At 41.6% G+C, this 24116-nt stretch overlaps 1 protein-coding gene across 1 annotated transcript in view; it reads right to left on the bottom strand.

Moving 5' to 3' along the window:
• Positions 1–3606: 3606 nt before the first annotated feature.
• Positions 3607–24116, bottom strand: part of LOC309382670 (vomeronasal type-2 receptor 26-like) — a gene marked incomplete at its 3' end in the record, with an annotated part of 50702 nt that continues 30192 nt past the window's right edge. The window contains exons 4-5 of the mRNA XM_081934396.1: positions 5410–5536; positions 3607–4532 (exon numbers count right to left, since the gene is read on the bottom strand). Of these exons, the coding sequence (XP_081790522.1) occupies positions 3607–4532; positions 5410–5536 (1053 nt within the window). The remainder of the gene's footprint in view (positions 4533–5409; positions 5537–24116) is intronic.

The raw sequence follows: 24116 nt of genomic DNA, 5'->3' as shown, positions 1-24116 counted from the left end.
CACAGCCAGAGACCCACCGTGCAATGTCCTGGTCCATGCCCGGCCACCAAGCGTAGCTGCGGCCGAGTGATTTCATTCTGACGATGCCGGGGTGGCCTTCATGGAGAGTATTCACCACCGCGTCTTGGAGTGAGGCAGGAACGACCACCCGGCTTCCCCACAGGAGGCAACCTTGCTGGGTGGAGAGTTCATGTTGTCTGGTTGCAAAAGGTTGCCACTCGGTGCCTAGAGTTTTGGCTGGCCATCCACGTTCAGTCCAAGCCAGCACCCTGGAGAGTAGCTTGTCACGCCGTGTGTGCGCAGTCACGTCTGCTGCTGTGATGGGCGACTGCATCTCGTCGATTAGGAGAACATCAGAGGCAGGTGCAGGATCCTGAACAGCAATGGGTAGAGGGCATCTGCTTAAGGCGTCAGCATGGGAGATGTGCTTTCCGGGTCGATGGAGCAGGGTGTAGTTATAGGCCGCCAGGAACACCGTCCATCTCGTGAATCTTGGAGACAAAATTTGGGGCATTTGCTTGTCCCCAGCGATGATGCCCAACAGGGGCTTGTGATCCATCACTATATGGAAATGACGGCCATACAGGTATGAATGAAAACGCTTCACCCCAGCTACTATAGCCAACGCTTCACGATCGAGCTGGCTATAGTTTCTTTCGGGCGAAGACAGGGTGCGGGAGAAAAATGCTACCGGTACTTCTAGCCCAGACTGCAGACGGTGGCTTAAGACCGCTCTGACCCCGTAGGGAGACGCGTCACAAGTCAGAGTCACCGGGAGGGATTCACTGTATTGGTGCAAAACAGTCTCAGAGGTTAAAAACTTTTTGATGTTTGCAAAAGCTGTGGCTTCTTTCTTTCCCCAAAACCACTTTGCAGAACGGACTAGTAATCTGTGGAGGGGCTCCACAACAGATGCCTTGTGAGGCAGAAAAATATTGTAAAAATTGAGCAGCCTCAGGAAAGCTTGGAGCTCGGCTTTGTTTGTTGGTGAGGGGGCTTGGCTGATCGCCCGCACCTTAGCCAGCGTAGGACAGATTCCTTCCTTATCGATTAAAAATCCCAAAAACTCAACTTGTGGAACCGCAATTTGGCACTTGGTTGTCTTTAGTTTTAACCCAGCACCACGGAAACGCTGAAGTACGGTTCGCAGACGGGCCATAAGGTGTGCCAGTGAACAGGCTGATACCAGGACGTCGTCAAAAGAATGCACGACGCCTGGTATCCCTTGCAAAAGCCTTTCCATTAAGTTCTGAAATAACCCTGGCGCTACGCTGACCCCAAACTGTAATCGGTGGCACTTAAAAGCGCCTCCATGTGTAATTATTGTCTGGGCTTCAGCAGTTGCCTCATCCACAGGCAACTGCTGATATGCCTGAGCCAGATCGAGTTTTGCAAATATTGTCCTCTGACCCAGAGAGTGCAATAAATGCTGCACTACTGGCACGGGGTATGCACTCTGCTGTAATGCGCGATTGAGGGTGCATTTAAAGTCCCCACAGATGCGCACAGACCCATCATGCTTCACTGGTATGACAATGGGAGTTTCCCAACGGGCATGATCAATAGGCTCTAACACCCCCTGAGCTATTAACTTGTCTAATTCAGCGTCTACTTTAGGTTTTAACGCAAACGGCACCCTGCACGGCTTGAGACGCCGTGGTGGTACCTGGGGGTCTAAATGGAAGGAAATGGGTGTGCCAGTATATTTCCCTAATCCTTCCCCGAAAACTTCGGGAAATTCCTTAATCAGTGTATCAAGGTGTGGAGTGGTCTGAATCTGATCTATGCCGGTTATGGCTAGATCTAGAGCTTCAAACCACTCCAACCCTAATAAACTTGGCCTGGGGCCCTTGACTACAATAAGAGGGAGCCTTTTATGAAACTGTTTAAATGATACCTTACAGTAGAACTTTCCTAGTACTGGAATGGAATTTCCCTGGAAATCCCTCAGCTTCAATGGGCACGGGGATAATCGTGCCTGTGAAATACCTGGCACAAGTCTCTTAATTCCTGCCCATGAGATGATAGACACAGCTGAGCCAGTATCTACCTCCATCTGACAGGGTTTGCCCTCTAGCCTGACATTGAGGAATATTTTTCCTTTGGGTGCATGGATGATCTGATCTACTGCAGACTCATCCCTGTCCTCACTGACTGTAAAACAAGAATCCTGTTTCCTAGAACCTGCATTCCTGCCTAAATTAGAGGGTTTTCTGAAACTTTGGTTAGGGCTGGGAGAGTTCCCTTCTAACGCGCTTGCACAAGGAGCAGCTGCCCTACAAACTCTCGCCAAATGGCCCCTTCTCCCGCAACGGAGACAGGCAACATTTTTGAAACGGCAGTCTGCCCTATCATGCTTACCCCCACACCCAGGGCAATTTGCACGGAATATAGCCTTACCCTGGCGCCCTTTTTGTTGCTCACCACGCAGACGATGTACTTCATCGTTTCCGATGGCCCCGGTGTCCTCGAGAGTGTCTTCATGGTGAACCTCAGTGGTCCTGTCTGCAAGTAGAGGCTTTGAGAATTTCTGGAGTTCGTCTGTAGACTTGTTTGACATCTCTACAGCCCTGGCTTCGTCAAGGGCTGTTTGCAAATCTAGTTCGGGTTTGGCCAGTAGGCGGCGCTGTATACGGAGGTCTCTAACACCTCCCACAATCTGATCTGTTAGGATTTCATCTAAGTCTCTAAATCTACAATGAACAGCTGCGGCTCGTAACGCAGCCACATAATCGTTTATAGATTCTCCTTCTAGCTGAACCCTACGGTAAAAGGCAAATCTTCGTGTGGTGCGGGAGAGCGCTGGGGCATAATGATTTCTTAATTTGGTCATTAACACGTCCCAGGTTATGTCGTGGACAGAGTGTGGGGCAACTAAGGTTTCAGCCAAATTAAACATCTCTGTACTACACAAATTTAAAAAACAATCCTTTTTTCGCTGCTCAGTCAAATCTGTGAAGCCGTTGGCTTCTAAAAAACATTCAAAACGTGAAATGTATGAGACCCAAGTCTCTGTGGCCGTGTTGAAAGCGGCTAAGGTATTCATGGATGCCATCTCTGAGGTAACTTTTTCTGTTGATTATCAGCCAAGGTAGTTTGCGTAGACTAGTGACTCACTCGACCTCTCGTCGAGTGATTCCCTGAAGGAATTCAGCTCTCGGTGACTCAGCTCGTGGTTAATGATTTTACAGCTCTGCCTGGGCTCCTCCAGAGGATCCCACCTTCGTCGCCAATGTTCTAGCTTGCGGAGAACACAGGTGGACAAATGGAGGCAAGCCAGGACTTAACAGAATGCTAACAGTTTATTGCTAACAGGTTGCCAACGCGGCAATTCACAATACGCGCACTTTGCTAACAGGCAACAGCTGAGCTCTGCTCTGACAGCCTTTATATATGCTGGCTGTCAGAGCAGTCAGCCAATCAGTGCTCAGCACAGCGCCCCCTAGTGCAGCGGACCAGAGGGAAAACTATGATACATAACAATATGTATACTTACGTATGGAGAGCAGCTTTGACTATTTCTATATATGGATATTGGAAAATACTTATGTGTGGGGAGTAGTTTGGACTATTTTGTAGATGTGGATGTTGGAAAATGTTAAGACTTCAAATTCCTTTGTCTCTCATATCTACATTTCTTCTTGTGGTCAGTTGCTCTTTTGCATTCAGGTCTGGTTTCAGGATGATAATGTAGCACTTGGGGATGAAGATGCAGCCCAGTAGACCAGCACTGGAGGCCAAGATGGAGAAGACCTGCACAGCCACCATGTATTTCCCCTTGGTGCTCAGGTAGGTGGGCACAAAAGTCACCCAGACACTGCAGAAGACCAGCATGCTGAAGGTGATCAGTTTGGCTTCATTGAAGGCGCCAGGGAGATTCCTGGCCAGAAAAGCCACAGTGAAACAGATGGAAGCCAGAAATCCCAAATAGATGAGTGTGATGTAGAACATGAAAACGGAGCCTTCATTGCATTGCAGGATGATTGCTCCAGACTGGGAGTGAAGGTCAGATTCAGGGAATGGGGGAGAAATTCTCAGCCAGATGGAGCAGATGATAATTTGGACAGTAGAGCAAGAAAGGATGATGGAGTTGGCCAAGCTCTTCCCCAACCATTTCTTCACTCGGTTTCCTGGTTTTGTGGCCAGGAAAGCCAGCACCACTGTGATTGTCTTGGCCAAGAGAGAAGAAATGGCAACTGAGAAAATGATGCTGAACACTGTTTGTCGGAGAAGGCAAGTGACTTTCTTTGGTTGACCAATGAAGAGAAATTGAGACAAGAAGCAAAGCAGGAGGGAGGCCAGGAGGATGTAAGAGAGGTCCCGGTTGTTGGCTTTGACAATGGTAGTTTCTTGGTATTGAATGAAGATGATTAAAACAAAGCCTGTGGTTAGGAAGAAGAGTAGGGCAAAGAAGACCAGGATGATGCCCAGATATTCTTCATAAGACAGGAAGGTTATAACTTTGGGGATACATTGAACCCGATTCTCATTTGGATATTTGTCATCCGGACACTTGATGCATTTTTCTTTATCTGGGAAATCCAAAACAAACAAACATACATACATACATACATACATACATACATACATACATACATACATACAAATATATTTGACCTTTCAAGGGTTACCTTCTTGGGCAAAACCTCACAGCAGAAGAATTTCCTAAGATGCATTTCCTAACATTTCCCTACAAAGAAGCTAAAAAAGATATCATATTCTAAAAATATATATAGAGAGAGCTAAGATCTATAAAATTGGGGATAGTCCTGAATGGCTTGTTTAATGTGCTTAACCTCCATGGGAATCTATATTATTCAAGATAAATAATAAATCAGCTAATGTTTCTAGGCACATTTTATGAGTTCTGCTGTAAGACTCTGGATCCAGAAGTTACCTAGAGCTTGTGAGATGTAGCTTAGCTGGCTGGGAATGCTAGTCCTGCAAATAATCTGGAATGGCTACTAGAAACAGTGGTGATATAGATGTAGTGTGGTGCACCCATAAATGTCCCCATTGTGAACCGGGGATACCTTCTTATTTATCCTCAAGGGTGAGGCCCATGTAGAAGACATTCCAATAATCATTCTAGTACGTGGACCTAAGACAATTCCTCATATTTCAAAGAACTCACAGGTTTCTAGAGAGGTAAAAGTGAAAGGACCCATTCAAATTAATGAGCAAAGGATGTTTTTTCTCTGAAAATAATAAAGCTTATCCAATATGCAATTCCCTCTTAACTCTTTCCAGTCTTTCAAGGTCTTTTTAGAATGCTTCTTCTTTTTTATTATAAATAACTAAATAAAGATGATAGCACTTGCATTTCAATGTGTCCTTTCACACAGATTTCCATCCAAAAAGTATCTGGATAACCCCACTTTCATTGCCCTTTTCTTTGGGGTCACCCACCTTCCTGAGTGGAGATGGTTCCCTCTGGACAAGGAACACAGTCATAGCAGCAAACTGGCTCTCCCTCTCGAGGCCGCTTGACAAATCCAGGACGACAACTTTCCACACATTTGGACTCAGGCAGAGACTAAGCAGAAAAACAAGGAATGCCAAAGAAAATATGTTGGGACTCACCATCCATGGAACACGGAGGTAGACAAAACATGAGCCAAATAGTCTAATGGGTTCACTTTGGGAAATATAAAATCATTGATGGAATTCAAAAATATATAGATGATATAACTATAACTATATAAGCCCCTCTGTGAGGGAAATGGGTGGTTAAGTATTAATAAATAAATTAGTAACTGACTAACTAAGGCAAAGCTGTCAAAGTCCCAGCCTATGTCATGTGCTGGCCACACCCATGCCTGGTTTAGCGAAGGAGGAAAAAAAAGATTTTAAACAAATAACGTTATATGACCATAACTATATAAGCCCCTCTGTGAGGGAAAGGGGTGGTTAAATATGAAGAATAAACAAACAAACAAACAAACAAACAAACAAACAAACAAACAAGGAAAGTAAATAAGTGAGTGAGTGATTAAATAAGGCATATTAAATTGCAATAAAAATTGCAATAAGCAATTGACTAACTAAGGCAGAGCTGTAAAACTCCAAGCCTGTGTCATGCGCTGGCCACACCCACATCTGGTTTAGCAAAGGGGGGGAAGTCCTGATATGTCACATGACACAGCTGTGACACTGTGAGTTTGACACCCCTGAACTAAGGCATATTAATTTGCAATAAAAAAAACTTTTGCATTTAATAAAGCCTGAAGGGATACAATTGAGAAAATATTTAACTGTTAAGTGGCAACCATTGGATCCTCCTGATGACCATATTCCACTCTTCCTACATCCATAATTTTTAAGCATGACGATCTACTCACATTAAATTTTAGAATAAATTGTTTTGTAACAAAATATTGTTTTTTATTCTATTCCATTTATTAATATAGAACAACACTGTGATGAAAAGAGAAATCTCAGATTTGGAAACTTTTATTCTGGATTATAGCAAAGGTGAGCGTAGCCCAAAACCAACTTTCAATTGAAACATCAAGGAAAATTCCCAACAAATCAGGGCTGTCAACCTTAAAGGAGATTTTTCATTGTGTAATTTTTTTTTTTTTTGTAATAAAATTTTATTGGTTTTTCAAGATTTATAGGGAAAAGGGTAAATGGACAGGTATACAAATTTTGGCAGTTGCAAAATGTGTGAGGCCCCCCTCCCTCCATACCCATAGTATACATTTATATATAATGCATTAGTATATAATTGATTACAATCAGCATATTAGTTCTATTATTAAATTCAATCAAATTAAACATTACAGTATAAAATCCAAATATAATTCCATTTTCACTTTCGGTCAATTTATAATAATATGATTTTCTTGTTTATTTTTGTGATCTGAGTCTTCTTGCTATTGCCCCATCTCCCTCCACTGGCAGAGCTCTGGCCCCTCCCGTGTCCTGCGTGTCCGTTGTAGTGTCTTGTGTTTTTTCTAGGAGTGTTTTGTTTTTTTCCATAAAGGCCTGCGCCTCTATGGGTGAATTGATTCTGATTCTTGTCTCCTCCCAGAATATCAGCATACCTTCAGGCATCAACCATCTAAACCACACCCCTTTCTGGTATAATTTATTCGCTAATTGCGAATAATTTTTTCTTTTTTCTCTAATCTTCTTAGGGATCTGCTTCAGAATGGTTATCTCCATATCATGATATGTCAGTGCTTGCCCCCTTTGTACACCCAGAATTTCATCTCTTGTGCTTTTTCTAAGGAATTTAAAGTGAACCTCCCTGGGTACATTGTGTGTTCTAGCATAAGCTGAGTTCACTCTATAAACCAGGTCTATATCCCACCCCATCTGTTGTTTTTCTTTGTGTGTGTAGTCAGCCAGAATGTTTGTCATGATGTCCCTTATATTTTCCCCATCTTCTTCTATAACATTTTGAAATCTAAGATAATAGGACATTCTCTCAAATTCTAATTTCATCTGTTGGATGTCAAGATCTTTGTTCCCTTTCTGCACAGCTTCCACCCCCCCCCCCCCTCACCTCCTCCACCCCCCCTTCCACAAGATCCAGTCTTTGTGAGTTCTTATAAATTTGGGCTTGATTTTCTTTAATTTCATCTTTCATTTCCCTTAGCTGTTTCTTGATTTCCTCCTGGCCCTGTAAAATTTGTTGAAGCATTTGTTGAAAGTCCATCTCTGTAGTCTTAGGTTGCATCAGTTCTGTTATCTTTGACTGTGTGGCTGGACTGGATGTTGCAGATGTTGGAGCAGACGTGGCAAAGCCAGGTTTCCCAGGAGGTGGTCTTTTAGATGCCATCCTTTATAACATTAGAAGTTCAGTCCATATATAAGATAAACAGTTAGAAAAGAAGGGTAGCCAGGTGAGGTCCGGGAGCAGAAGAACCAGGCAGAAGAGAATCTCTCTAATAAGTCTAGCAATAGATGAAAGGTTTCCCCTAGAAAGTTCAAAAAATACCAATCCACAAGAGATTCCTCTGGGAGACACGGAGACAAAGACCGGAAGCCTGAATTTTAAAGGTGGAGTCAGGTTTCACATCATAAAGACAACAGAAGTGTGCCATCTTGCCCTGCCAGTTTTGGGCACAGAGGCATAACAAAGTTTTAAAAAGTTCCAAAAGTCCTCAAATCACAGTAGAAAGTGAAATTAAATTGAAAAGAAAATCATCTCAACCTGGGTGAGGCTTCATTCGTTGGCTCTCCCCCCTCCTCCTTCCCCGGGGGCTGAGAGCAAAATTATTCCTCGCCGCTTGTCCAAGGGGGGGGGGAAACCCCCCTCCCTCCAGCCGCGCCTCCAGAATACTCCGAAAGTTATTTTAAAGAAAGCTGACTAATTCTTCGTGCAAAATAGGGCATGAAGAGAGAAGCAACCTCACCGCACCGCAGCTGCTTCCTTCTATTGCTTCATTCTCCAGTCGGCTTTAGCGAGGCGCGAGGCGCAAAAATGCGAGGCGCCCTCCGATCTAGCTCCCCGGTGCCTTGGGCACGCGAGAGACCTCCCGCCAGCCGCCGCCGCTGCAGGAGCTCCCCGCGATGCCGCCCCTCCGGCAGGACCCCTCTGCGGGGTGTCCTGTGCCCCCCAAGGAGTGGGGAAGCCCACCGGAGAGCCGGAGCGGGCAAAGAGCTGCCCGTCGCCGCTGCCGCCGGAACCGGAACTCAATATATATATAGACTTTATTAAGTAGAAAGGTACTTTTTTGCAATTTGATATGCCCCAAGAAAAAAGTAGAAACTAAATGAGGCGTCTCCCTAAAATTTATCTCCTGCTACTATTTGGAAATAGTCAGAGATTTCGTATTTGCCTAAGTGAAGCCCAGAGACTTCTTGGGTAACGTTCATGTATACCTCCATCTTCCATGAATGATGAACCTCAACATATTTTCTTTGGCATTTCTTCTTTCTCTTCTCAGTCTCTGCCTGAGTCCAAATGTGTGGAAAAATGTCAGCCTGGATTTGTCAAGAAGGCTCGAGAAGGAGAGCCAGTTTGCTGCTATGACTGCGTTCCTTGTCCGGAGGGGACCATCTCCACTCAGGAAGGTTGGTGACACCATAATGAAAGCTAATGGATTCCTCCAGAGCACTTTGATCAATAAACATATCAAAACACATATAAGTTTGACTGTCCTGATTTCAATTTTTATGGTATCCAATTTCTTTCCTAATGGCAGGGAACAGAAAAGGAATTTGAAGGATGAGGTAGGAAAAACAATGTTGTGGGTTGGATAGGAAACCTCTCTTTTCTCTGCCAGTTTGGATGTGTCCATCCAACTTTATCTTTCTTAGCAGTATCTGAATTCTTTGTAGCTCGAGGAATGATTTTAGATCAATGGTTTTGCTCACCCAAACCAGCTTTACATTACAGGACAAAAAACATCAATCAATCCTTCAATTAATCAGTCAATATTTATGAAGATCATAGATCCTTATAAGCTGAAAAATCTCATTGGGAAGGACAATGGAGGGAGGGAAGTTTAGTTCAAGGAACAAATGAAAACAAATGGAGGTTTCATCTTAAAATCATCAAGTCGATATTTTCTTCCCTCCTTTCCTTATCTTTCCCATTTTCCTTATTGTTAAATATTGAGATCCAACTGTTATAAAATCAACATAGGAATATAGTTATGATTCTGAAAGGGAACAAAAGCCTAATATATACAGTTTTGTGATTAAAAGGTACAGGAAGGTGGAGGAAAATGAGAACAAATAAAAGAGCAATCTAATTAATATCCATTGATACCAATATTAAATTTGTTTTCTCTTTAAAATTGTTGCCAAATCTAGAAACAGGTGGAAAGATATTGCTTCATCTTTTCATTTTTATTGAGTAAAAAGACTTTGCAGATAAACTCAGTCCCTCTTCTTGAATTATTTCACAAATTAATCTTCCCTAAGATCTCTTTCTTTTTGAATCTGTTAATCAAATTTATATGATGGTCTATTTCACAGAAAGTGACCCTTGATGGCATACAATTAAACCCCAAATTAAAAATTAAAGCAATGAGAACTAAATGCTAAGAAAGCAAGAGAGGATTACATCAAGAAGCTGCCAACCATGCAACCAGCACACAGAGGATCCCCAGGGCTGTTGACATGAGATTTCTAGAAGGCTGACAGTTTGGAGATACTTTCAATTTCAGGATAGTTAATGATATTTTTACTGGAAAAAAGGGCATCTCCTCTCTCCTTGAGAGTTTCTGCTTGTCCCACCAGAGCAGATATAATTGGCATGCAAATACTCTGTTCATTGCCACTTAAGGGGTCCACAGAAGCCTGCCTTTTCTGGTGCAGCTCCTGCCCCATTGGACATCCCTTGCAATTCAATAGGCCATCATTCTCTTAAACTCCTGGAGAATTGGTGCTTCTCCCAGACATTTGGTTTAAGGGAAGGATAGTGCAGAATTGGAATCTGGTGGAGTTCCTCAGAGAACGGAGGTTGTGGATAACATTTTTTTTCCTGGAGGGTAAGTATGTACCATTTTCTGAGGTTTTCCTGCCTCTCAGTATCACATCTCATTCAAAGTATTCTTGAAAGTAGAAAGACTATAAAATAAATATTACCTTGTTTTCTCAGATACCGAAATATGCACCAAGTGCCCAGGTGATCAATATCCAACCATGACTCGAGTCGAATGTATCCCCAAAAGAATAACCCTCCTGTCCTATGAAGAACATCTGGGCATCATCCTCATCTCCTTTGCTCTATTCTTGCTCCTAATTACAGGCCTTGTTTTGATCATATTCATTAAATACTTAGAAACTCCCATTGTCAAAGCCAACAACCGGGACCTCTCCTTCATCCTCCTGATCTCCCTCCTGCTTTGTTTTTTGTCCTCCTTTCTCTTCATTGGCCAGCCAAGGAAAGCTACCTGTCTTCTCCGACAAGCAATGTTCAGCACTGTCTTCTCAGTAGCTGTGTCTTCTCTGATGGCCAAAACAATCACAGTGGTGCTGGCCTTCCTGGCCTCAAAACCAGGGAACAGGATGAGAAGATGGTTGGGGAAGAGCTTGGCCAACTCCATCATCCTTTCTTGTTCTGGTGTCCAAATTTTCATCTGTGCTATGTGGCTGGGAGTATCTCCTCCATTCCCTGACTCTGAGATCTCCTCCCAGTCTGAAGAGATCATCCTGCAATGCAATGAAGGCTCTGTCACCATGTTTTATATTGTCCTCGGTTACATGGGTTTTCTAGCTGCCATTTGCTTCACAGTGGCTTTCTTGGCCAGGAATCTCCCTGGGGTCTTCAATGAAGCCAAGCTGATCACTTTCAGCATGCTGGTCTTTTGCAGTGTCTGGATCTCCTTCCTGCCCACCTACCTGAGCACCAAAGGAAAGTCCATGGTGGCTGTGCAGGTCTTCTCCATATTGTCCTCTGGTGCTGGGCTATTGGGTTGCATCTTCTTCCCCAAATGCTACATTATCGTCCTTAGACCAGATTTAAATACTAAGGAATATCTAATTATAAAAGTCGGGACCTGATAGAGAAATTATTTATTTGGCTCATAACATTTGATTATTGGTTGCAATTGTTGTTGGTTTATATGTTTGCCTTTGTTTGACAATTGAAGTTATTGAAAACCAAATGAGATAAAAAATAGTTAATCAAATTAAAATACAAGATAAACCATAAACAATAAAATAAATTAATAATATTTGTGTTTTTAAGCGGGCCTGCTTTTCCTCAGCACACAGATTAGCCAATAATTGCCTTAAAGAATCCATTAAGAGAGGACACATATGAAACATGTCCTGCATTTTGCTTTAAGCTTGGTAGTCCCTTCATGGATTACTGCCTTGTCATGGAGAAGGGGCTTGTATAGCTCAGGGAAGCTGTGAGATATGCCGTGCAAGGCCACCCAAGGCGGACAGGTCATAACAGAGAGCTCTGACAAAACATGATCCACTGGAGAAAGAAATGACAACCCACTCCAGTATCTTTGCCATGAAAACCCCATGGATAGTACCAAAAGGCACAGGCCTGAAGGAACATTGTCCATGAGGTCGTGATGGGTCAAACACAACTTCTCAACTAAAAGCAACAAGCTTGGTAGATATCTTCAAAGTTAGTTAAGATGGTCTCAACCTCATCTCCTTCATAGTTTTTTGAGAATTGGGATTTCAGTTTCCCCAAAATCTGGTTCTATTGGGAGGAGAAGGTTCAGTGTAGATGATGCGGTGCTGCAACTTCAACACCGCTAATTTTTGGTGCTCCTTTTATTGTTCTCCCTATGTGCTTTTTCTCAGCAATCTCCTTTGATTTACGCTCCCCATCAACTTTCACACTCTTTGTGGCTTCTTCTCTCTTTGCCTCCCATTCCATCTTCTCTGGGCTGAGGGGCTGAACAGACTTTCTGCCTTTCAGTGAGGAATTTCCTATAACAGACATATTTATAGCCTGTGACTTTCTGACTGGGTGGGCATCTTCATATGTTTTGTCACTTCTCAGCTGTGTGACTGTCCTAGCACTACCTGGCCTGTCCATTCTTGGTAGTTTTGGGGGAAAACATTAAAAGTCTATGGTTGTTCTGTGACCTCTGCCAATTGTCAGGGGATTTTTTTTGTTTCTGTTTTTTTTTAAACCCACTTGATTCCCTGGTTACCCCCTAATGTTCAATATCCCACTTCTACCACCATATAATAATGGAAAAGGTGTCCTCAGGGTGGAACCTGCCCCTTCTCTGAGCTTTTTCAGTTCTGAAGAGACCCACCTATGAGGGAATGGATAACCTGGTTCACACTCTCGATCTGAGTGGAATCTTCAGAATCAGAATAGAGCTGGAAGGGACCGTAGAGGTCTTCTAGTCCAGCCCCCTGCTCAAGCAGGAGATCCTATACCATTTTAGGCAAGTGACTGTCCTGTCTCTTCATAAAAGTCTCCAGTGTTGAAGCACCCGCAACATCTGAAGGCAATCTATTCCATTGGTTAATTGTCCTCAGTGTTTTTAATTAACTTTCTCCTTAATTCCAGGTTGCCTCTCTCCTTGATTAATTTCCATCCATTGTTTCCTCTCTTGCCCTCAGGGTGCTTTGCAAAAAAATTGAACCCCTCCTCTTTATGGCAGCCCCTCAAATACTGGAATGCTTCTATCATGTCCACCCTAGTCCTTCTTTTCTCTAGACTAGCTAAACCCAAATCCTGCGACTTCATATGTTTCCATCTCCATTTTTGCATTATCCCAAACAGACCCTGTGCATAATCTGGGGGTCCTCCTGGGCTCACAACGCCTGCTCAAAGAGTTCTGAGCCAGGGGGGCCTTTGCGCAATTGTGGGTTGTGCACCAATTACACCCTTTCATGGACTCACAATCCCTACTCAGGGTCGCTCATGCCCAGTCACTTCCCATCTTGACTATTGCAATGCACTCTACATGGAGCTGCCCTTGAAGAGCATCCGGAAGCTCCAGTTGGTGCAAAATGTAGCATCCCACATGGTTTTGTGCAGACCTCAGTGGGCACATGTATCACCTCTCCTGCGGGTGCTGCATTGGCTGCCAATTTGCTTCCAGGTGAAATTTATGGTGGTGGTTGTCACATTTAAAGCCCTTCATGGGTTGGGACCAGGTTATCTGAGGGACCGTCTCTTGCTGGTCACATCTACCTGACTTACCAGAGCAGGGAGTCAAGGAATGTTGCAGGTCCCGTCCCCGAGGGAGATATACCTGGTGGGACTCAGAAGAAGGGCATTCCCCATTGTGGCTCCCTCTCTTTGGAACATCATTCCGCAGAGATTAGCATGGTCCCCGCTCTGACACTCTTCCAAGTGTCTCTTCTGAAGACGAAGCCACCTTGAGTTGGCAAGTGTGGATAGGTAGCAATATAAATTTCCTAAAAAAAAATTGTTTGTTTGTTTATTTTGTTTGTTTATTTTGTTTGTTTGTTTTTATTGGATTTATATGCCGCCCTTCTCCCAAAGGACTCAGGGCAGCATACAACATTAAAAAACACACATCCCGAAAGTTAAAAAGGAATTAAATACATATCTAAAGAAGCAAACCCAATTTATAGGACAATACATTTAAAAAATGAGTTAAAATTAACAGGCCAAGGGGTAGCATGGGAAGAACGAATCCAGGAGTAACTAAGTAGCTGCAATCTGCTCAGACTCACTTTTCTCCCCCCCCCAACTCAACAATCAGAAGGTTGCAGGGACTGAGAGGGCTCTGCCTACTCTCTGGCATGTAGTCCCATTGCTTGAGGTGTGGGTGAAGCTGTCTGTCACGTCCACCATCGTGTCTTGCCATTCTGTTGGAAGGGAGGGGGATGATGCAATTTCCTGGGAATTAGGGAGGGAGGTGCTGTCTTTGGAGATGGAGGGCTCCCTTCCAGCTGGCCCCAGCCTGGATCCAAGGCCCTCATGCCCTGAGATAACAGTGACCTCTCATCTGCCTAGCACCTTGGAATGTCCATGACAACCTTGTGGTATCCCAGTGGCTGCCGGTGGACTGGCCAGGAGGGTTTGGTTTGGGGAAACGAAGGAATGCCGTGTGCTTCAGGCAGCTTTTTTCAGATTTCGCCTTCCGTTCCTGCAGTCACTTTCTCTCTTTCAATAAAAATTCTTTTGATTCAATGTGATGGAGTCAAGGGTCTGGTTTTCATGAGGGATCAGCTGGGACAAGGCCTTACACTGTCCCTCCACCTGCCCCAGCCTTTCGCAGCCTCAAAGCTTCCTTTCTTTGGGCTCTCCAAGATTCACTCTCACTAGGCCTGCCTGTCCTCTCCTGTGGGAAGAAGGAGAAGGGAGGGGGGGCTTTGTGAGCTTTGGTTCCAACTGCCAAATGGCTGCAGCAACGTTCCTTCTGCTTGAAAAGTTTAAAACTTGGGTCATCTCAGCTTTTCCTCAGATTTATTTTGCAGCTAGTCCCAAGAAAGTCAACCAAGACACAGAAGGATCATTGATGGGATGTATGTACAGATGAGGCCCTGGGGATCAGAGGAAGGGTCATATGTGGAGATACGACCCAGGTGTGGACGGAAGGGACAAGAGAGTGAGGAATATGAATTCTGATCAAACATTTTCTCTTGTCTTCATTTCCTTGCCTTACAACAAACAATTAAGAGCTTCCTGTCTCCTCTCTCTTGCAGGAGGTGGGGGGGGGTCACAGAGGAGTGTGGGGTGCTGCCTCAGACAAAGATATAAAACTGCTTTTACTCTCTCTGCAGATGGTGGGGTTGTGTGGAAGGGGGGCTGCCTTTAGATTCTGCTCCGCAATAGGAAGGGAGGGTGCACTGTTGTAGTGAGGCAAAAGCTGTAGGATATAGAATAACAGAGTTGGAGGGGACCTTGGAGGTCTTCTAGTCCAACCCCCTGCCTAGGCAGGAAACCCTATACCTTTTTCAGACAAATGACTATCCAGCATCTTCTTAAAGACTTCCAGAAAATAGCTTGACTCACTCTTCTTTGTGGCAGCCCCTAAGATATTGGAGCACTGCTATCATGTCTCCCCTGGTCCTTCTTTTCATTAAGCTAGACATACCCAGTTCCTGCACCCATTCTTCATATGTTTTAGTCTCCAGTCCCCTAATCCTCTTTGTTGCTCTTCTTTGCACTCTTTCTAGAGTCTCCACATCTTTTCTACATCGTGGCGACCAGAACTGAATGCAGTATTCCAAGTGTGGTCTTACCAAGGCATTATAAAGTGGTATTAACACTTCACGTGATCTTGATTCTATCCCTCTGTTGATGCAGCCTAGAACTGTGTTGGCTTTTTTTTGGCAGCTGCTGCACATGGCTGGCTCATATTTAGCATCTTACCTGTTAGAAAACCACTCGCCAGGATATTAGGAACAAGAATAGCTCGGTTGTAAGAAAAACACCCCCAAACCATAGAGCTGGCACATGAAACTAGGACACTTTGCAAGATATGCGTGACCTGGGGTGAAAAACATGTGAAGCAACATTTAGCTATTTAGCATAGCAAGCATAAAGGTTTTAGGGAACTGTAATCCAGATAACCAATCAATATTATCTGTTATGCATGCATTATTAGGAGAAAGGCAAAGGGTTAGATAAGACCATCCTCTGACTAAAAGAATTGCTTTAAGACTGTAATCGAGGCCTTGGTAAAAAATTTCCAAGGTCTTTATGCCTTAGTACCAAAATAAAAGCATAAGTTTGTATCACACCTTGTGTTCAGTGACTTATTGACTTTGACACCAAGCCTCAACCCAATTTTGGGTACAACACCACCACGTAGAAGGACAACATAAGTCAATTCCTTGAGTATTGAACTTTCTTCTTCTAGCATCACTTTCTGGACTTCTTGTGGGTCTTTCTGTGACTTTTCACTAACATGCGTTTCTCACACAGCTCCTCTGCACATGGAGCTCTGATGACATTCAGAATCCTCAGAGGAGAAGTTGCTTCTCACTGTAATTATCGCCATCTTTGTCTTTGAGACCTCTTAAGCCTCTTCTCCATGGATGGACTTTCATGTAAACATCAGACTCAAGCAACATGGAGGGAATATTACATCAGAAAAGTATAAATGCTTCAGGTCCTGCTGTTTGAGATACAGATTTTGAGACAAGCAGTGGCTATGCTCTCAAATCTACGTTCTTCTCCTTTCTAGGAGAAGCTCAGTTTCTCTATGACTGAATTAGGAAAACCAGTGGCATTTCCATCTTGTGAGATTTCTTTCTACTCTTCAAAGTCTTCTTCTCATTCTTATTTGGAAACAGGAAGGGGAATTGATTCATCTCCATAAATTATGAAGCTCCAGCTGCTGGTTCTGATGCTGCTGGTGTCCCAGCCGGTCTCTGGGAAGCTGAGAATGAAGTGCCCGCTGAGTTTGGACCTTCAGGATAGACAAAAACCATGGAGCTACTACAGCCCAGGAGACCATCTAATTAGTATACTGACCACTATAACACAAATATCACCTATAATGCAGACTTTCAACATACATCCTTCTAGTCAGTCTCGCCTGTAAGTCATTCAGTGAGATGGAATTGCAAATCCTTCCGTTTGCAGTTCTAACATTCTCCTTCTTTTCTTCTTATTCACTTACTCCTAATAGCAGGACCGCTTTTCTTTCCTGAATTACTTTGATTTCTTTAGCTTCCCTCTTTTCTCTTATTTTGTGGGAGAGACACAGATGCAAAGATTGGGCAGGAAAAAATCCTGAAAGAAGTCCAGATTATTTTCCTCTCCCCATCAAATTCTGACTTCAACATTTGAATCATGACTTTTATTTAGAGTTTTTATCAAAAGGATCATAGCTGCCTCTGCCCAGCCCATTTACATATTTTTATAAATGCTGATTGATATTCAATATTTGATCTTTGTATCAATAGATGACTTGTTTATAGAGCTGTTTTTCTGGGTCACTCATGAAACATCCTCTTTTTTTATGGTGATTCTACTTTTTGAGATTCAATTATTTGTGTTCGTAATTCTAAACTCTGATACAGGACTATCTCCATCCCATCAATATTCATAACAAATATATGGTGACAGATGACTATAATTTGCTTTTTATTTGGGCTTAAGACTAAGTAAGAATTGTTCCTTTTGCAGATGATGTTTATGATAACATGAGCATTATTTTACAGAATTTTAGCTACTGAGACGATTGACACTGTACGATTCATTTTTGCCATTGAGGAGGTGAACAAGATCCCCCAACTCTTGCACAATCTCACACTTGGCTACAACATCCATGACAACTATTCAAACACACTTGGCACTTCTGATGCCTTGCTGGACATGCTCTCGACTGGAGAAGCCAATGTTCCCAACTACAGCTGTGGAAGGAAGGACAATCTTTTGGCTCTTCTTGATTTAGCTAAGAGGGATACCTCCATCCAGATATCAACATTAGGAGGCCCCTACAAAGTCCCACAGGTTTGTTTGTGTGTGTTTATCTCTCTGGTAATATGCATGAGGTGGTTGGGGATCAACAATACGTCCAAACAATATTTTTCCTATGGAAATTCAAGAGCTGCTTTTCAGTACAGCCATTGTAGGTGTCATGGCTGGGATTGGGATACGCAGTGGGGAAGAAACAAGAATCCAAAGAGACATGACACCATCCCAGTTACTTCAAGGCCTTCTGCTACACTGTTGTGAAGGTGAGGAGAGGCTCTGTGTTCAATCACTGTGACTTCTGTAGAATAGGAAGTTGCAGCACTGATGGAAAGCTCACATTTTGCTCATAATCTTAACAAAAATTATAATATTTCCATGGAATGCACAATAGTAGTAGTGAATTTGCTGCTTAAAAAAGTAACATCTATCCATCTTCCTTAGACCCACTTATCAATGTATATAATGCCAAGGATGGCCCCTTACTGTTTGGGATTTAAAATATATCACTACTAGATGAAATCCAATCACAGCATCTCAGAAGTTTCTTGAGGTGGATAAAAGGACTTCAGCTACTGCTCTGAGAATTGATTTTGGAATGTATACAATTCTATTCTTTGCCTAAATTCAAGGAATATAGTTATGGAATCTGACAAACTTCCCAAATTCTGTCTTTTGGAAGAGGCACACTTTTAATTAATGACTTCTCATAATTGACAATTAACAAATTATATTAGGAGCTGTGCTCTCCAATGAATAATTGGAGAACAAGCTCAAAAATAATCAAGATGGAATACAAGGAAATTAATAATAATAATAATAATAATAATAATAATAATAATAATAATAATAATAATAATAATAATAATAATAATAATAATAATAATAATAATAACAACAACAACAACAACAACAACAACAATAATAATAATAGAACATTCTGACTACAAAAAATCACCCTACTTGGAACAGCTTATATCCTCCGATGTTACCTTAACAGTTCTTAGGTCCTTGGTTAGGACTTAGCTGTTGAGCTACCAACCAGCCCCAAAGGCTGTGAATCTCACCAAAGATAATAATAATAATAATAATAATAATAATAATAATAATAATAATAATAATAATAATAATAATAATAATAATAATAATAATAATAATAATAATACTGTGGAAGAAGAAAGACACATTGAAGAACCAATGATTAAGGAAGTAAATAAAGGAGGCCTTTTGAAGACAACTATCGAAAGCTGAATACAAGAAAGAAGTAATTGGGAAGCTGGCTGAATATTGGAAAAGCAAAGTTATGCATGGCCAATACATGAAAAGTATTGAAGGCAAAGCTGACCAAAAGCTAACTTTGAACTGGTTAAGATTCCGAGTACTGAAAAAAGAAACAGAAGGCTTTATTTTGGCAGCTCAAGAACAAGCCTTAGCCACAAATTACATGAAGGCAAAAATTCAACATGTTACCACCAATAGCAAATGTCACCTCTGTAATGAGAAAGATGAGACAGTTGACCATTTGATCAGTAGGTGCAGCAAAATTTCACAAACTGACTACTTACAATGCCATGACAGAGTTGCTAAGATCATTCACTGGAAATTGAGCCAGAAGTTTGGTTTTGAGTATAGCAAAAACCACTGGGGACATCAGGTTGAGAAGGTTCTAGAGAATGAAAAAGTCAAGATCTTGTGGGATTTCAGTATTCAGACTGACAGGCACTTGGCCTACAACACACCTGACATAACAATAGTTGAAAAGAAAAAAGTTGGTTCATTGACATTGCAATACCTGGTGATGCGCAAATTGAAGATAAGCAGCAAGAAAAAAAATCACAAAGTACTGGGACTTGCAAATTGAAGTTGAGCGACTGTGGGGGGGGGGAATTGTGTGTTGTCCCAATTGTAATTGGAGCCCTTGGAGCAATACCTAAAGGGCTACCTCGCTATTTGGAAATTCTAAATTTATCAGACTTGAACATTCTGATTTTACAAAAAACCACCCTACTTGGAACAGCTTATGTCCTCTGACGTTATCTTAACAGTTCCTAGGTCCTTGGTTAGGACTCAAGCTGTTGAGCTACTAACCAGCCCAAAAGGCTGTGAATCTCACCAAAGATTAACCAATAATAATACTACTTAGTTGATACCTAGGATGGTGGCAGCAACCCATATCAACCATTAGCACCAGTCAATGGTATTTGTGATGCATTTTTGAATGTTCAGTAAAACTGAGTTTTATGAATAAAGTATAATAATAATAATAATAATAATAATAATAATAATAATAATAATAATAATAATAATAATAATAATAATAATAATAATAATAATAATGATTGATGCACTGGGATCTGTGACATCAAAGCAGAGAAAGATGTAGCCATCCTCAGTATGTTTAGCGTATTGAAATAGAAGAGTTGCTACAAACGGACTTTCCAAATCACCAAGTACTGAAATGCAGAAATGTCAAACCATCTTAGGGTATCTTTATTCAAGCAAGATTTGAGCAGCTGGACACAATGGTTAGATATGGAAGATATAACCAACTCTCTTATAATGAACAGAGTCATATTTGTGAAGCTCCAGAGATAGAAAATGGACTTCTATTATTTCAATGTCAATTGTATAAAAAAGAGAGAGATCAGTACCTTAGGCCATATTAGTAGAATAATCTATTAGGATCCCTTTTTAGACAACATATATTGTTTAAATAGCATATAGTGTGGTCAGAATTTAAAAATTACATATAATAAGATTCTGTATTGGAACAAAACAATTGGCAGATGTTGATCTGATTGTGTAAATTGTAGGGGTAAATAAAAATATAACTTGCATTTTTATTTTTACTCCTTTTTATTTCATTTGTTTCTTCTATTCCTTTTATATATACAGTGTTGTCACTATTAATTGGTATTTTGATATTGGTTCAATGTCTAATCAACAATAATATATTTTAACTTGTACATCAGAACAACGATGGATTTATTAAAAGCTCATACCTTGGATTCTATGTGACCCCAAATATAACACAGTATTCTTTGTTGCTGTTTCAGATCAGTTTTTTTCCTTCTTCAGTGGCTCCAGGTGATAAAAATCAATTCCCTTTTTTCCTTCCATTACTCCCCAAACAAGGGTTCCAGTACGCAGGAATGGTCCAATTGCTTCTCCATTTCAGATGGACCTTGATTGGCCTCTTTGCTTCAGACACAGAAAATGGAGAGATTTTCATGAGGACTTTTACTCCTATGCTTGTCAGGAATGGAGTTTGTATTGTTATGTCACAACAATTCTCAACAGCTGGATCTACAGGATCCCTCAGGGATGCCCTCTCTAAGTGGAGACAAGTCAATGTCTTTGTTCACTTCTTGGAATATGATTCCATTTTGGACAGAATTCTTCCTTTCCATTCAACACTTGAAGATTTGCCAGGACCCATTGAAGGGAAAGTCTGGATCACCACAACTTTGGGAATATATCCCATGAAAAAGCACAAATCTCTGAGATATGTGCATAGCATTTTGACGTTTGCCCTTGTGGTGAAAAAAAGGCCAGGAGATGATGGCTTTGAACCCCATTTCTTTCTGGATCCCCAGTTTGAAGCTCAGTGTTTTTCCTGTTCTTTTTCAAAGCACGTCTTTTCTGTCAAATGCCGGAAAAGATGCTCCCAGAAAGTGAAAATAAAGTTCCAACCAGGATTGAATAGGATCAAAGTCAACAATAGTTTCTATATGTATAGTGTCATCATAACACTGGCACAAATCTTGAAGGCTGCGTATTCCTTCAGATCCAGGAGAAGGAAGGAGGGTAAAGAGAATTTGGAGGCTGTAAGGCTGCAGCCATGGCAGGTAAGGGTTACCTAGAAGAATCCCTCACAATTAGTTCCCTTGGAGAAAGAATCCAAAAGAGAAGGAGGGAAACCATCTCAACTTCCTTGTACTTCAAAAGGCCAACAGATCTTACCAATCCAACCACTCAGAGTATAATGTTCCAAAGAACCAGGACTGTGACAGGTTAATTATTAAGCATTGCTAATTTTCAAAGGATCTTTTCATTTTAAATAAACTCTATATGTATGTGTTTATGATTAGCATCATACCATTTTACCTTTATAAATTTGAAGGTGCACCTTAGTCTATCTAGCCCCAACCCTTCCTCTCTGCAGGAATCCCACTTAAAGCTTTTCTGGCTGATGATTGCTTTCTTTTTGCATTAAGACAATGAGTAAAGAGAGAGTGTTCTTCTCTGCTTTACTAGCTCAGTTCTGAAACTGCTCCCCCTCTTGGGATATTTTTCCTTTCATTCATCCAGAATATCCTCTCTTGTCACTGTGTTCATTGAATATGTACCAGACATTGGAATTACAACAAAAAGGCCTTAAGCTTCTTTGAACCATATTTCAGTTATTGGAAGAGTGCTGTAACCTCCCTTCTCAAACTGAGAGATTGTGTAAGGTGAAGAAGCTGTTGCCAGCTTCATTATTTTCCACTCCCATAGATTAACTTGGCTCTTCCCTTTGTTGTCTTTCATTGAGGCTATGAGCAGCTCCTTTGATCTCTTCCTTGGCTTCTTTGCCATTCCCTAAATCTGACCCAAGTTTTGTGAAATGTCTTCTCCAAGCGTGGTGCCTGCAACAGGACCTGGTGTTGAGTGAGGGTCTCCCCAAACCACAAGATGGACTTCCTGAGATTCTTATGGATGCACTTGCCTCCCTTCCATGAGGATCACACTGCTGACTCACAGTTTGTTTCCAATCATCTAGTATTTTGTGATCCTTTTCACAAATATTCCTACAAGTTCGGTCACTCTTCTTTCAGTGCATGCTGAATGTTCTTGCAGAGGATGCTATCATTTGATAAGTCCCACTTGCTAAAAATCAGATATTTTTCTACTCCGTTTTTACTCATGCACCTCTCTCTCTGAGGAAATCATAAATATTTTTTCTTGGAACTTGGTAGCATTTAAATCAAATCAAATTATCTATAAGCCTCCATAAGGCTATGCATACATTTTTTTTGACAAAAAATGGGGCCGTTTTTGCGTAAAACAAGCAGTTTTCGTCTTGTTTTTGCCCCCCCCAGCACTCTGCAAGCCCCCCAAAGGCTATTCATGCCTTTTTTTGGGGGGGAAAAATGGGCCCGTTTTCGCGAAAAATGGACCATTTTTGGGAAGTTTGCAGAGTGCAAAAACTTTTTTTCCCTTTTGTAAAACTCTTTAACTGATTGATGAGAATTACATTGATCAAAAGCTGTGCCAGCAGAAACAAAGTCTTAGGTACTGCAGATTGTCAGTGATTTCCTTCTCCAGCATATGGATAAATACACCTGAAAACATCTACTGTATCTACCTACCTATTCTCTCTCTCTCCCTAGCTATATACTGTATTTCTCTCTCTCTCTCTCTCCCTCTCCCTCCCTCTCCCTCTCCCTCCCTCCCTACTCTCTCTCTCTCCCTACCTATATACTGTATTTCTATCTCTCTCCCCTTCTATCTACTTACGTACCTACCTACTCTCTCCCTCCCTCCCTAGCTACTGTATTTCTCTATCTATTTCTATTTCTCTCTCTCTATCCCTTTATCTATCTATCTACCTACCTACCTACCTACCTACTCTCTCTCTCCCTACCTACCTATTGTATTTCTTTCTCTTTCTCTCCCTCTCTATCCCTCTATCTACCTACCTACTTTTTTTAAAATTTGCCTCTTCAAAACCTTGGTGCATCTTATAATCCAAAAAATATGTTATGTTTATTTTCAAGGAATGTGTCTGCATTGTTTTTAAACCATAAAGGATGTCCATGCCTTCTTTTCTAGTTATGTTATTTTCCATGAGTTAGGGTGAGCAATCTTTTCCCATGAAGTCACAGTAACATTTTAAGTAAGATCTAGGTAACCCTGTGGCTCTTCCATTTTGCTCATCTACAAAATTACCATAAAAGATAGATGTTAGGTAATAGATAGATAGATAGATAGATAGATAGATAGATAGATAGATAGATAGATAGATCTTGTTTTTGAATCCAAGAAATATTCTTTAATATTTCATTTTTAATATATTTTTCTTGTCTGAATATTTGTTTTAAAGAAAGCTGTAGTGTGGCTTTGATTTTCCAAGAACAGACACTAATCAGATTGCATGATTAATCCTCTTAGTAACAATATAAAAGTATGGTATCTAACCATGTTGCTGAGGTACAGATGGGGTTCAGTTTTCCCATATGTCAGCCTTCATCCAGCTGATATCCTCTAAAATGGTTGGGCTTTAGCTTCTGTAATTCATCACTGAATCTATAGAAATCCACTTTCCTGTGGTAAAGGGAAGAAG

Source organism: Natrix helvetica (genome assembly GCF_964273705.1).
Source record: "Natrix helvetica genome assembly, chromosome: 1".
NCBI lineage: Eukaryota > Metazoa > Chordata > Lepidosauria > Squamata > Natricidae > Natrix > Natrix helvetica.
The sequence above is the reverse complement of the archived record's forward strand: the minus strand, read 5'-3'. Positions and strand labels throughout refer to the sequence as shown.